Source organism: Lissotriton helveticus, chromosome 7 (genome assembly GCF_964261635.1).
Source record: "Lissotriton helveticus chromosome 7, aLisHel1.1, whole genome shotgun sequence".
Lineage (NCBI taxonomy): Eukaryota > Metazoa > Chordata > Amphibia > Caudata > Salamandridae > Lissotriton > Lissotriton helveticus.
In genome coordinates, this window is record NC_136068.1 from 425741514 (window position 1) to 425755320 (window position 13807).

A 13807-nucleotide genomic window follows, 5' to 3' on the forward strand; every position below is an offset into this window, starting at 1 on the left:
GAGGAGGAGCATCACCACTTGTCTGAGAGTTCGCTCTTTTACGAGCATTAGCCACCACTAAGGAGTCCAATGGGAGCTGGCCTTTGATATACGTAGGGTCTACAGGCGCAGGCCGGTATTTCCTTTCAATTCGTGGGTTTACCACCCTTGCCCTTGTGGTTTCTTTGAAGATGTCACCAGCATGTTTTAGGACACCCTTTAGCATAGGCAATGTCCGCACTGATCTTTCTGAAGTTGAGAAAGTGTCAAACAAAAAGTCTTCTTCTACCGGGTCAGCATGCATTTCCACATCATGGTTAGTAGCTGCCCTTTCAATCAATGCGTTAAACGCAGCAGTATCTTCAGTAGGCGAGGTTTTGACTGTATAGGACTGAGTGTCAGGCGTGGTGTGTGGCTCACCAGGGTCAACAGGGTCAGTCCAGGGTTGAGACTCCTCTTGATATGTGTCAATAGGATAAGTAAATTCTTCCTCATTGTATCCTTCCCCCACATCTTCATTGGTACGTGTGGGAGAATAGGTGTATTCCTGTCCATAGGACTCCACAGGTTCAAAAAGAACAGGTGAGGTGGCAGAGTCCCTTTTCTTTTTGAGTGGGATTTTGTATGACTCCATAGGATTTTCTGGAATGATTTTTCTTTTATAAATAGTGAGTCTTCCAGAATCGGAGTCGATGAATAGTTTTGACTGATTATCATAGGATGGTGCTTGGAACACAACGTCCTCTTCTATGGGCTGAGTACTTGAGGCTACCGACACCTTTGTGGCTGTGTCGGTGCTTTTTTGTGTCTGGAATGCCTTAGGGCGTGCGGTCGGGGGCAGTCCGTACTTAATTGGTGACGTAAGCATTGGAGACGGACCGACCTGCTTCGAGGGTGGCGCCGCCTTCGATCCGACCGACTTTGTTTTACCACTAGCTTGTTTGTGGCCATGTGTTGACTTGATCTCTTGGTGCGCAGCAGGCACGCTCTTTTGGTTCGACTTGACATGCTCTTTCGGGCCGACTTTTGTCTTCGACTCGAAGGCCTTGACCAGCAGTGGCTTGGAGGCTGGAAGCTTCGGATCGAGAGTCTTCTGAGCCTTGAGTCCCTTGTTAGTGTCGCCACCTTTGGATGTTGACGTCGACTGCGTCATTGCGACGTGCTTGACCTTAGATACAGGCTTCGGTGCCCCGATGTTTGGGTCGACACCTCCTTGTGACCCAGAGGGGTCGATGACACTCTTCAATGTTTTTGGATCCGATGAATCCGAGGCCGTCGATCCGATGACTGTTTTTAGCAGCTTCGGTTTCGATTTAGCATCTGTTGGTTTCGGTTTCGATTTTACCGCTGATTGTGGTTGATCGACCGATGGCTCCTTCGAAATATTCTTAGCCGGGCCTTGATGCGGGGCTATAGAATGTGGATTAAGATCTTGGCTAAGGCCTTTCGGCGATGCCTCGACCTGAGCCTCTGAAGGTACAGTGTCAGTATCGGGCCCCGCGACTGCGGTTGGGCCTTGCTCATCGCTTGAGTCATCATAGACGGCTCCGATGGCCTGTGCGTCGTCTCCTACCTCGACGACGTCTTCATCATGGACGTAGTCCTCTTCTTCGTTGTCATCATAGTTAGAGTTCTGTTCCGACGCAGGATCCGACTGCTGTTCAGGATCCTCTTGTTCGACGCCCTCGTCGTCTTCAGCCTCGAAGATGTTCTCTGGGTCGGGTGCTGTTTTCCGCACCGAATGTCTCGCGGCGCGTCGAAGCCGAAGTGTTTTCTTCGACCTGAACCGAGAACAGGCCATGCAGCTGTCCTCGTTGTGGTCCGGTGATAGGCATTTATTACACACCGGGTGCACATCGATGTGAGGGTATTTAGAGTTTTAAACGGGGCACAGTTTGAACGGGCTCCGTTCCATTGACCGTTGATGGGGCCTTTGGTGTCGAAAAAGGCAAGCGGCCTTCGACGTCCGGCTCGAAGAACTGGAAAAAGTACGTGGAACCGAACGAAAGACAATACCGATGCCCCGAAGGCCTTTTGGCCGTATGAAAAAAGTTTTATATCGATTCCGAACTGGAGTCAAGAAAGTACATCCGAACCCAATGGTGGAAAAAAACAATCTGAGGATGGAGAGGATGCCCATGCGCACTGTAGTCCAGGGGAGGAGCCACCTATCTCGTGATACTTCGAAGACTCTTCCAGGACAACAATGTGCAATCATCCGGACCCAACACTAGGCGGCGATCTATGCATAGATATGAATTCTGCAGCCCACATGCCTCGAACCATCAGTGATACTGAGCATAGCAGTTTCAGTGATGCATCCTTTCCTAAAACCAGATTCGAAAACGTCGAGGAGATTGAAGGAAGTGATATGTTTGTCTAACTGGGATAGTACACATTTTTCAAGGGCTTTGGAGAGGAAGGGAAGATTCGAGATAGGACGTAGATTGTTCAAATCATTAGGGTCAGCGGTGGGGTTTTTGAGGATGGGGAGATTTGACCTAGTTGAAGGGATGTTGGGACACAACCAGTGGCAAGGGAGGAATTGATGATATTGGTCCAGATGGGGGCAATGATGTGTTTGAGTTCCTGAACCAATTGGGCGGGAAGAGGATCATTGGTGTGTGAAGATGGTTTGAGTTTAGAAATGATGTTGAGGACAGTAGATTCAGATACTGGACAAAATTCATTCCAGGAGGCGTTGTTTTTGGTAAGGGTGTCCTTAAAGATAGAGTCAGGGTGGTGTAGAGTAGGGAGGGGTAGAGAGGGGTCGTGGCACGAAGGGGCAGAGGAGCAAGGTGAAGTAGGAAAGTTTAAGTGCCCATGGTTTTATCAGATATGCTGTTGTGATCTATGAAACCATTTGAAAACTATGATGGAAGAGATAGCAATAATAAATTCACAGGAGTTTATACCAGAAAAAACAAATTCCTTACATTCTAAGAGGCATGGGAAGTGTTTGGGATGGCCCAGACCAATTCCTCCAGCACATCCAACTAGAGAAATGTGTACATTGTTCCCAGGCATGCATATAGCAACCATCACAATGTCAACGATACTTAACCTGACAGCTAGTAGAAAGTTAGGAACAAATTCATACATCAGTGCTAGAACATGACAGAGCAGGAGACGCAAGCATGAGAGAGATGGCCGCTGTACTCTTCCTGACCCACTAACAGACAATGACTGGAATAAGGCCTGCAAACAAATGAAGAGTTTCATCCAATGCAAGATATACACTATTTTATTACCTCCATAAAACCTAAAACACACCTAAAAATGACATAAATATACCCAGGGAGGTCCCCAGACTTCAGCAGCTGTAGTGCAATTGTTGCTGACTTACTATACATGGTACAGATCTCCCCAACCATCTTGATATTCTGTGATGCAGTAAAATGAAAGCGCCATAAGGCAACAGGAGCAATACCAGGCAAAGTAATCAAGCAATGTCTATTAGGAATTCTTTCACATAAAAAGAGTAATAAAATGAAAAATAAATTTGCACCACTGGGTATCATTCTAGCCAACATTCACCTAGGCATTCATTTGGTTAGACCAGTAGCACCCAAATGAGATAAGTGGACAAGGGATCCAATAATGTAGGCACTAGCTGCTGAGACGCATATGAAACTCACCAGGAAAGATGACAAATTAACAGAGGATTTGACACAATGAGCAGAAATTCTGGCACAATTGACCAGCTCACCAGACATTAGACAGCCATTAAAGACTAGAACCAAAGAATACATTTTAAGAGTGTTATACAAAATGTGAATAGGAAAAAGAATACAGACACCCTGGTACAAGGTCAAATCACGTTACAGGAGATGGGATTTAGAAGGGCAAGTTAAAGAAATGACAAACAAAAATGTAATTGTAACACAATAATTGCAGGTGTATCGACCTCACAAGCCACTGACAAATATTTTGCTGCATAGCCATGTCTGATTTTATGTGCAATGTTGGTAACACAATAAAATATATATTTTTAAACAACTTTCGCAAACCATAGCCGTAAATACTTCCACCTTGTTTAAGTTTAATCGATTATCTTTAAGAACAAAATGAAAAGAAAATTTGTCTGTAGGTATGCATATATGTTTACACTCAAACAAAGATCCTTTTAAGTTCCTGAAACAGTTATCAAGAAAGAGCTTTTTTGTTCTTTCTTATGAGGTGGTCAGGATCCTGCTCACAAACATTAATGTTATACAAGCTCCCTCAATGGAGAAGATTTCTTCCTCAGAGATCATGAGTATACTACATAAAGTCTGTTACCCTACCTCTAGAAAGTCGTCTTCCTCATTGGGAGCGATCTTCCCAGAGCGCCAGCGCTTCAAAAACCACTTGAGCTTCATGAAGAGCAGAAGGAAGGTCTGCTTAAATTGTTGTGACTCCTGAACCAAGAAGTTCTTCTCCTGGCTCCAGAATTTCTGCTCCAGCCGCCTCAGCAGATTCAGGCTTTCCAGTTCAAAATCACGCCTGAGAAGGGCCTTCTGTTGGTCTTCATTCAGCTATGAATAAAGAGGTAAAGGACAATCAACATCAAGATCCCTAAAGCAAAATATAGCAGACTACTGTCAAGAGGTACTATCATGGACAGCAGAAGTCTAACAAGCTGAACTAGTATAAGTGCCTGCTTTCCATGAATCCACCTGCCTCCCCTGGGCCTTACTGAGCATTTTCTACCTAGGGTGCCCAGAGCCATGACATTTTATACCAAATTAGCCTACATGGTATCACATCATGTTTAGATCATCTAGCCTGTGCCACTCCAAGTCTGCTGACCAATTTGACTGCTACTGTTACTGAAATAATGAAAACATATTTTCTCGATTTTTAATTCATTTAACAAGGTTGTTACTGAGCCTAAGAACATGGTAGAGGCTTAAGCAGCAAAACTAGCTCCATTTTGGAAGCCATACAACAGGGATTAGTTATCATACTGTATTTTGCAGAGCGATTTGTCTTTATAATCCCCATATTTTTGGGAATGTTCGCAGCCATTGAGTCCAGGTTCTGAAAAAAATTCTTGTAACTTGGATCCTCAATATGAAATTTTCAGGTGCCAGCTGGAGTGTTACTCCTAGTACTTCATTCAGCTCGCTTTCCATACATCCCCAGTACTGCTTGACATAGTTACTGTGAGAAGTTGGCCTGTTATATGCTGTCCACAAATTAAAGTGAGCACCTTGCACCAGTCCAAACAACCCTTATGGTGATTTAAGAGGTCAAAGATAACCTTTAGAAAGCTATCCCATTGGTAGCTGGGGAGAGAAGCCTTCAGACTTAGTCTTGAAGGAATGTTAAGCAGCTTGTTTTACCAGAACATATTGGTTAAATGAAAGAAGAACCACACAGTAGTTATAAAAATATGTATTTATTAATATAACACTATCTAGTATTTATTTATTTATTTAAAAGGTTTTATATAGCGCTACTGGACCCAGGAGTATCAGAGAGCTTTACAGACAGGTAAAACATCTTGAAACAAAATTACAAAGGGAATAAAAACAAGCATTTGCAATGCAATAGGTCTCGCATTAGGAAAGTTTGAGCTATTGGTATTGTAAATGACACATTTTGTATTTATGTGTTGGTTTTGAAAATAGCTAAATTAATAGCTTTGTCATTTACAATGCCAATAGTTTTAACTTTCACAAATGTGACACTTGTAATGCAATATGAGTTGTATTTAAGTGACTTAGATGTATTGATATTACAAATAACAATGTCTTATTTTTTTTAATAATTAATACTTAAATAAAAGTTATTGTAATTTATAATGGCAATATCTTACACTTTTGTAAATAACTTTTGTGAATATTATGTTCAGTGTATTTTATTGTGACGAAAATCCAAGAACAGAAGGGGTGTAGAGAGAGGGTTGTGTAGAGAGAGAGAGGGAGAGAGAGAGGGAGAGGGAGAGAGAGAGAGAGAGGAGAGAGAGAGAGAGAGAGAGAGAGAGAGAGAGAGAGAGAGAGAGAGAGAGAGAGAGAGAGAGAGAGAGAGAGAGAGAGAGAGAGAGAGAGAGAGAGAGGTGTAGAGAGAGGGGTGTGTAGAGAGAGAGAGAGAGGGTTGTGTAGAGAGAGAGGGAGGGGTGTGTAGAGGTGTAGAGAGAGAGAGGGGTGTGTAGAGAGAGAGAGGGGTGTAGAGAGAGAGGGGTGTGTAGAGAGAGAGGGGTGTAGAGAGAGAGGGGTGTAGAGAGAGAGGGGTGTAGAGAGAGAGAGGGGTGTGTAGAGAGAGAGAGAGAGGGGTGTGTAGAGAGAGGGGTGTAGAGAGAGAGGGGTGTAGAGAGAGAGGAGTGTAGAGAGAGAGAGTTTTTTTTAATTTAAATCACCTTTCCTTATTGCTATAGTTTATGCTTGTGTTCCTGTGTCCTGCTGGTTCCCTGGTGTTTGTTTGATTCTTACAGATACAGTATGGATTCCTTAACCATATGTAGGTGCGCTGCTCTAGGTTGGTAACATTGTGAGCTCTGCAGCACCCAAATAGAAGTCAAGCAAGTGCAGATGTGTTCGATAACTTAAGGGTGTAGTTAGTCAAAATGAATCAACACACACAACCAACCACTTTACGTGCAGTGTAGCTTACCACTAGTTCCTGTGCTCCTAAATAGTGTTGCGAGTCAGTCACAGGATTGGCCGAACCGTTACCAGAACTTCATCAGATATGGCCCGTTATTGGCTGAGTTTTCATGCTTAAATATGACTAACAGTAATATCAGCCTTCAGAAAGATGGGGCTGCAGGCTGGCAAATCGGTGTACTTTCCATTGCTGCTAATGAAATTACAAAAATAGCCTTTTCTAGAGTTATATCGCTCTCTGAGGTTCCCCACCCCACTCCAATAATGTTGCACTTTGGACATGCAACCAACGAGAAGCATCTGCGGGATGAAAAAAGTGTCGACAGGAGGAAACAATCAAAAAATCCATTACAGATGATGTTTTTTATTTCCTAAGCCCCGAAATAGAACAATTAAAGGCAAGTTTATTTCTGTATTTAATTTGCTAGCAGATGAACAAGACACATTTTGCGGGCTTGAGTCACTCACTGACATTGGTCCAAGCAGCTGTGATTCATTCTGGGGGGTCTCTTCGGGGGCGGACCTGCTCTCCCAAGACTGTCTGCAGCACAGCCAGCTCGGCTCCACAGCCGTCCCTCCCGTTCTTTAGTTCCCACTCCCACCACACGCAGAGTAAACTCGTGTTTGTTTGGTGGAACCTGCTGCATGAGGCGCTGGGAAAAGCTGTGCTAGGCCAAGAGGCCGCGCGCCTCAGCGGGCGGTGCAGGACGAGCAACAGGTGACAGGGGTCGGGCTCCAGGCCTCACACTGCAGGCTCTGTTATCCGAGCTGCGTGATCAAACTTTGAACATTGTGCTAATCCTCTTCTCTGGCACCCATCAAAGCGCCCTTTCTCTCCCTGTTCTTCTCGGCCTTTAGGGATTTTCTTCAAAAGATACGAACACTTCTGCAAACCGCAGGGAACACAAGTCGCTTGGGTAATAGACTCTTTCCCAATACCTTCCCGGGAATGATGAATAGACCGGAAGTCAGGCAGCCCTCCTCGAGACAGAGGCGGGGCCTGACCAGAAGCAGGAAGTCGAGCGCGACCGGAGCTTCCCAGGAGGCAGGCTGCAGTGGCTGGCGCAAGGCTCCGGTGCAGAGAGAGGAGAGCCCTGTGTGCAGCCGGCGTCCGCCCGGGAAGCCAAGGAGCGGAGTGCCAGTGTCCCTGTGCCCGTTGACGCCGGAGGGAGCAGCCTCGGAGCGGGACCTGACTGGGCACGTTGTCTCCCCGGAAGAGTCCTGCGGAGTAGAAGTCCCGGTGAGTGGGGCTCCGTGCTTGCATTACTGGGGACAGGAGGTACTCGGAGCATGTTGAGGGCTGCGGGGGCCATGGTATTTGGAGTCCCCAGTGTGGGACTCCAACGATAGTGCCGGCATCTCTCCAGAGCCCACGAGGCTCCCCAGGGGCACTGGCTCGAAAGCGAAACTGACGACGCACAAAGCAAGTAGCGCGCTCCCGTGGTCAAAACTGCGAATAGCAAAGCGCGCGTCTGACTCTTGTCCACATTCCCAAATACGGCTGACAATAGGTTTCGAGCAGACACAAGCAAGCTTCGCTTGCTTGCATGCATGTCTAGGCTCGACCTAAAAACTAGCATGGGATAAGGCATTTCAGTTAGGCGAGGGAATTGAGAAAAGAGAGTAATTAAGGGATAGTTAAGGGAGATGGGGACGGTTGAAAGATAGGAGAGAAAAGGGTAGAGGGAGAGGGGGAGAGACAATAGGAAAGGGAGAGAGAAGGGGTGGGAAGAGGAGAATAAAAAGAGGACTGAATCATTATAGCAACGTTAGGTACCCCAATATTTGTTGAGAAGAAGCACCTTGAGTCTTTTTTTGAAGAGAGGGTAGGAGGGGTTGCAGCGGAGATCTTTGGGGAGAGAGTTCCAAATCGTAGGGGCATTACCAGAGAAAGCACGTGGTTGAGTCTTTTTACATTTGAGTTTCGGGGGGATGAGGACAAGGGCGTTAGTGCTTCTCAAGGACCTGGAGCAACCAGCTTTTTGTAGTTTGTCAGCGAGGTAAGAGGGGGTGTTTTGGTGAAGGGCTTTGTGAGTAATACATGCCATATTGAAGGTGGATCTACCTTCAATCGGGAGCCATTTGAGGTTTTTGAGGATAGGAGAAATGTATTCAAATCGTTTACAATCAGAGATGAGTCTGGCAGCCAGGTTGAGAACAGATTTAATCGGGGCAAGGTGGACTTTTGGGGTGCCTACAAGGGTGGCGTTGCCATAGTCAATTCTGGAAAGTATAAGAGATTGGACAACCATTTTGAAGTCATCCGCTGGAATGAAAGGTTTGATTTATTTAAGGTGGAGAAGGGAGAAGAGAGCACCTTTTGCAGCATTTTTAATGTGAGGGATGAGAGAAAGATTCTTATCAATGCCGATGCCCAGGGATTTGACAGAGTTAGAGGTGGAGAGGGAGCAGTTGAGTGCTTTGATATCATTGATCCAGAGTTGAATAGGCAGATAACTGTTTTTGGGAGTGAAAAGGATGATTTCAGTTTTTTTGGGATTCAGTTTGAGATGATTAAGATGGATCCAGGCTTGGACTTTATTCAAGGTATCATTGAGGAGAAGAATGTCATGGTGGGACTTGATCTTGTAATATAGTTGTGTGTCATCAGCGTAGAGGTGGTAACTGATATTAGCTTGTTTGAGAATGAGGGTGAGTGGTTCCATGAATAGATTAAATAGGGTTGGGGAAAGGATAGAGCCTTGTGGGACCCCAAGTGAGACAGGTTGGGGTTTGGAGAGGCAGTGACTGAGTTTAATTTGTTGGGATCTATTTTGGAGATAGGAGGTGAACCATTGGTGAACAATGCCCTCAAACCCAAAGCGGTCTTTGAGAGTATTAAGAAGGGTGGGATGGTGGACAGTATCAAAGGCTGCAGAGAGGTCAAGGAGGATAAGGAGGGAGGATTTGCCTTTGTCAAGAGAGCGATGAATGTTATCAGTGATACTGAGCTTGGCAGTTTCAGTGATACATCCTTTTCTAAAACCAGATTGGAAAACGTCGAGGAGATTGAAGGAAGTGATATGTTTGTCTAACTGGGATAGTACACATTTTTCAAGGGCTTTGGAGAGGAAGGGAAGATTCGAGATAGGACGTAGATTGTTCAAATCATTAGGATCAGCGGTGGGGTTTTTGAGGATGGGGGAGATTTGACCTAGTTGAAGGGATGCTGGGACACAACCAGTGGCAAGGGAGGAATTGATGATATTGGTCCAGTTGGGGGCAATGATGTGTTTGAGTTCCTGAACCAATTGGGCGGGAAGAGGATCATTGGTGTGTGAAGATGGATTGAGTTTAGAAATGATGTTAAGGACAGTAGACCAGAGGAAGTTTGTTTTTTAACAATGCTAAAGAGTTCTCTGTGACGTTTTTTAGCCTGGTCAAGTTGTGAACGGAGGAAGGATGCTTTTTCAGCGAGGATGTGCTTCTTGTATTTGGCTCTGGCATTTCTAAGGGACATCAGGTTATCAGGGGAGTGATGATTCCTCCATGAACGTGCAGACTGTCTGAGGGCCCGTCTTTCATTATTAAGGTCGGAGTTAAACCAGGATTTGGGAGGTATTTTTTGTTGTTGTTTAAGTTTGAAATTTGGTCAAACGCTTGAAGGATAGAATTATTGTAATGTTCAGTTAGGTCATTGGTGCTGTGAGAGGAGGGGGGGAGGAATAAGCGGGTTTTGATAGAGGATTCCAACTCGCCAGGGGGAATAAGGGGAAGATTACGAGTATGTTTCAAGGGTAAAGTGCCGATAGGGGTGGGGCGAGTAACAGAGCAGTTCAAAGTGAAGAGGATAAGGTGATGATCAGACCAGTCGTCTGAAAGAATCGTTGAGAGAGAGGCCAGATCCTTGCTAGTCATAATAGCATCAAGGGTGGCGCCTTTAGAGTGAGTCGGGGATTGGCAGAGTTGTGTCATGTCAGTAATGTCCATGGTATCTTTAAGGAGGATGACAGTCGAGTCATCATTTGTATTCCAGTGGATGTTATAGTCGCCAAGAAAGAGATTCTTGGAGTGGGTGAGCAAAGATTGAGTGATAAGATCAGACAGCTCTTCGGTAAAGGGGATGGGATTGCCGGGGGGGGTGGTAGATGGTGTGTAAACGAATGGTGGGGGAGCCAGGAGCAGTAAGATCAACGCAAAGGTATTCAAAGGTAGAAGGGTCCTGGAGATGAACTAGCATGAGATTAATTTCCTTTTTCAAGATTAGGGCAAGGCCACCACCAATTTGCTTTATTCTGTCTTCCCTAATGATGGAAAATCCAGGGGGAATGAGTAAGTCGAGGATAGGAGTCGAGTGGGGGGGGGAGCCAGGTTTCAGTAAGGAATGCAATGTCTATGTTTTCATTGAGAATGGTTTCTGCAATATCAGTCGCATGGCAAGATGCGGATCGGCAGTTAATCAACATGCAGTAGTGGGGTGAGGAGTCAGGGTATTGAGAGAAGGGATCAGGGAGGATAGATGTTAGTTTTTGAGGGGGTCTAGGTGATGTCGGGTAAAGGGAGAGTCGGCTCGTTCCTAGGAGAACTGGGATGGTAGACTGGGGGAAGGGGGGATTAGAGGACGAGAGGGAAGGGGGAGACGGGGAGGGTTCGGGGATAAGTTAACCTCCAAGGATATTGGGTATGCAACATGTTGAGGAGTAGATATCATGGATGCTGTGAGAGTTTGGGGTGCATTGGTAGGATCGATGGGTTTGGGTGGGGTCAGGGAGTTTGTAGGGAGGGGTGAGCTATGAGAAAAGTAATCGATGTTACCAGTAATAGGGGAGCTGTTGCTGGAACAAGTGAGAGGGGAGCTAATGTGTGAAGATATGCTGTATGGTGAAGGGACAGATGTGCGTGCGTGATCAGAAGAGTGGGCTTTAGTAAGGAGTGAGACATCGGATCTGAGGGAGGAGAGTTCTAAAACAAGGGACGAAAGGAGAAGTTCAAGATTAAGGAGTGATAGTGTAAGGAGTGGAGTGGATCAAAAGTTTTTGGGAGAGGTGAAGAGTAGGAGTTAGGATTAGGGAGAAGAAGGGGGGGGGTAACCCGGGGGGGGGGGAAGGAGAAGGGAGTTATGATGGGTGGGAGGTTTCGTATTGGGGCGGGGGAACAAGGAGATAGGAGTGGTTGGGGCATTGAGTTTAAGAAGATCGTTTGTAAAATGAGGTGGAGGGATAGTACAAGATGTAGATGTAGGTGTAATGAGGGTTGCAGGAGAGATCAAGGGAGTGTGAGAGGGAATAGTCAGCGGAGGAGATGTGAGGGTTGCTGGGGGAGTATGGGGGGTGATTAAACGAGGGGGGAGAGGATATAGAGCATCCACGGGGTGGGTGTTGCGGGAGTCAGAAGTAGAGAGGTAGATGGACGAAGGTGTATTATTGAGAATAGGGGGTATAGGGGGGTCCGTGAGAGAGGCTGGAGGAGAGGAGGGAGAGTTGTCAGAAGGGGAGGATGGAGGGGGTTTGTTCAGGGGGAGATTACAAGGAGTGGAGTGTTCGGTAGAGCTTAAAGACTGCGAGGTTGTAGGGGAAGTAGGAGTGGGCGTGTCGGTAACAGGAGTATCAAACAAGTTAGAAGGTTTAAGAGAAGTGAGTGAAGTAGACCCTAATTGAGGGAGGTAGAGGCAGGGCGTAGGGGTGGGGGGCAAGGAAGGAAGAGGGTGGTTCTGGGGTGTTGAGGTATGGGGGAGCAGGGAAGTAGGGTTGAGAGTCAAGGATGGAAGAGGGTGAAGTTGAGGGATAGAGGGGTGAGGGAGCGAGGACGTATGGGTGGGAGTCAAGGATGGAAGAGGGTGGAGAAGGGACAGTGGGGGGTAGGGGGTGAGAGAATCATTGGTGGAGGTGGATGTGAGAGGCAGAAAAACTAGGTGATTGTGATATAAGGTTGTCATTACCGTTTATACAGTTAAGAGTAGGGGTGGTTAGTAGTGATTGAGAGAGAACATCATGGATAGTGGAAGAGGAGGGGGAGACAGTAAGGAGAGATAAGGGGGAACGTGGGCGAAGGGAGTCAAAGCTGGAAATAAAGCAGTCAACTAGGGGGGACAGCTGCAGTTGCGTGTGGACAACAGGGCTAGGTGGAAGAGTGGGTGAATCAGAGAGGAGGGAACGTGGGGCTGGGGGGAGTAGGGTGTCAATGATAGTAACGGTATTGAGAGTTCGAGTAGACAGTGTAGGTTGGGAGTAGACGTCACAGTTGGGAGAGGTTGTAGGTAGATCCGAGAGAAGAGTTAGGGGGTAGGAGACAGGGGGGAGATAGTGGAACTAGGGGATGAGGGGTGGGAGGGGGGGTTCAGGGACTGATCGCGGGGATTGGGATAAGGCACTAAAGTGGAGTTCGAAGATGTAGAGGTGATTTTCAGACGCTTGGATGAGAATATTACCAGATTTGAAGATGGAAATATCAATTTCTCCAGGAAAGGATGAGGAGGGGGTGGTGGAGAGTTTTAGACCGTACGGAATATTGCGAGAGTTAGTGATCGGAGGTGTTGAAGAAATAGGCTTTTCCATTTGGAAGGGCGTTTGGAGAAGAAGATGTAGTTGGTGATTAAGGAGGAGTTAAGTGTATTATGGAAATCAGCAAATAAGATTTCAGGGTGGAGACTGAGGAGCTTGTGTTTGAAGTTTTTCTTACCATGCTTGGTGAGGTGGGAGGGGTAGAGGATAGACCAGGAATTGTGGCCAAGTTTCGAGATAGGTGATACTGAGGAAGAAGGGGAGAGAGAGAGAGAGGGGAGGCATGACTAGGAGAGAATGGAGAGAGCGAGGAAGCATGCAGATTAAACCATAAGATTAATCAGAACAGGAAAATAGAAAGGCGGAACTATGGAAGAGATACATTAAACATTAAACCAAAGCAAAATTGCAAGGAAATGGGGGAGAGCAAAATAAGAGAACAACCAATGGGGGGACAACATAATCAGATCAAATAAACAACAACAGACAGCAAAATTATATAAAATAAACAAAAATAATAGAACACGTCAAAAAGTGCATTCAAGGATAAATAATAGGACTGAGAAATATGTGCAGTAAACTAAAAATGGGAAGTAAGTGAGTCGGCTAAAGAGAATAAACAACAGCGAAAATACAGTATAAGCTGCATAGATATCGCACAAAGGTTACGCTATTATAAGTCAATGGTAACCCGCTGCTGTGTTTAGATACTACAGGTGTCACCTGTGGGCTTTCTACTTCCAAATCGTTGGTTGTATAGTGAAATCCCAGCAATTCACTAGGCCCTATGCCAGCTTT

The 13807-nt window shown here is 46.0% G+C and overlaps 1 protein-coding gene across 1 annotated transcript in view; it reads right to left on the bottom strand.

Annotated features, from left to right (window-relative positions):
• The window catches only part of MTCL2 (microtubule crosslinking factor 2), an 870692-nt gene that overhangs the window by 346479 nt on the left and 510406 nt on the right, over window positions 1-13807 (bottom strand). Inside the window, exon 6 of the mRNA XM_078652323.1 lies at window positions 4266-4496. Within this exon, the coding sequence (XP_078508449.1) occupies window positions 4266-4496 (231 nt within the window). The remainder of the gene's footprint in view (window positions 1-4265; window positions 4497-13807) is intronic.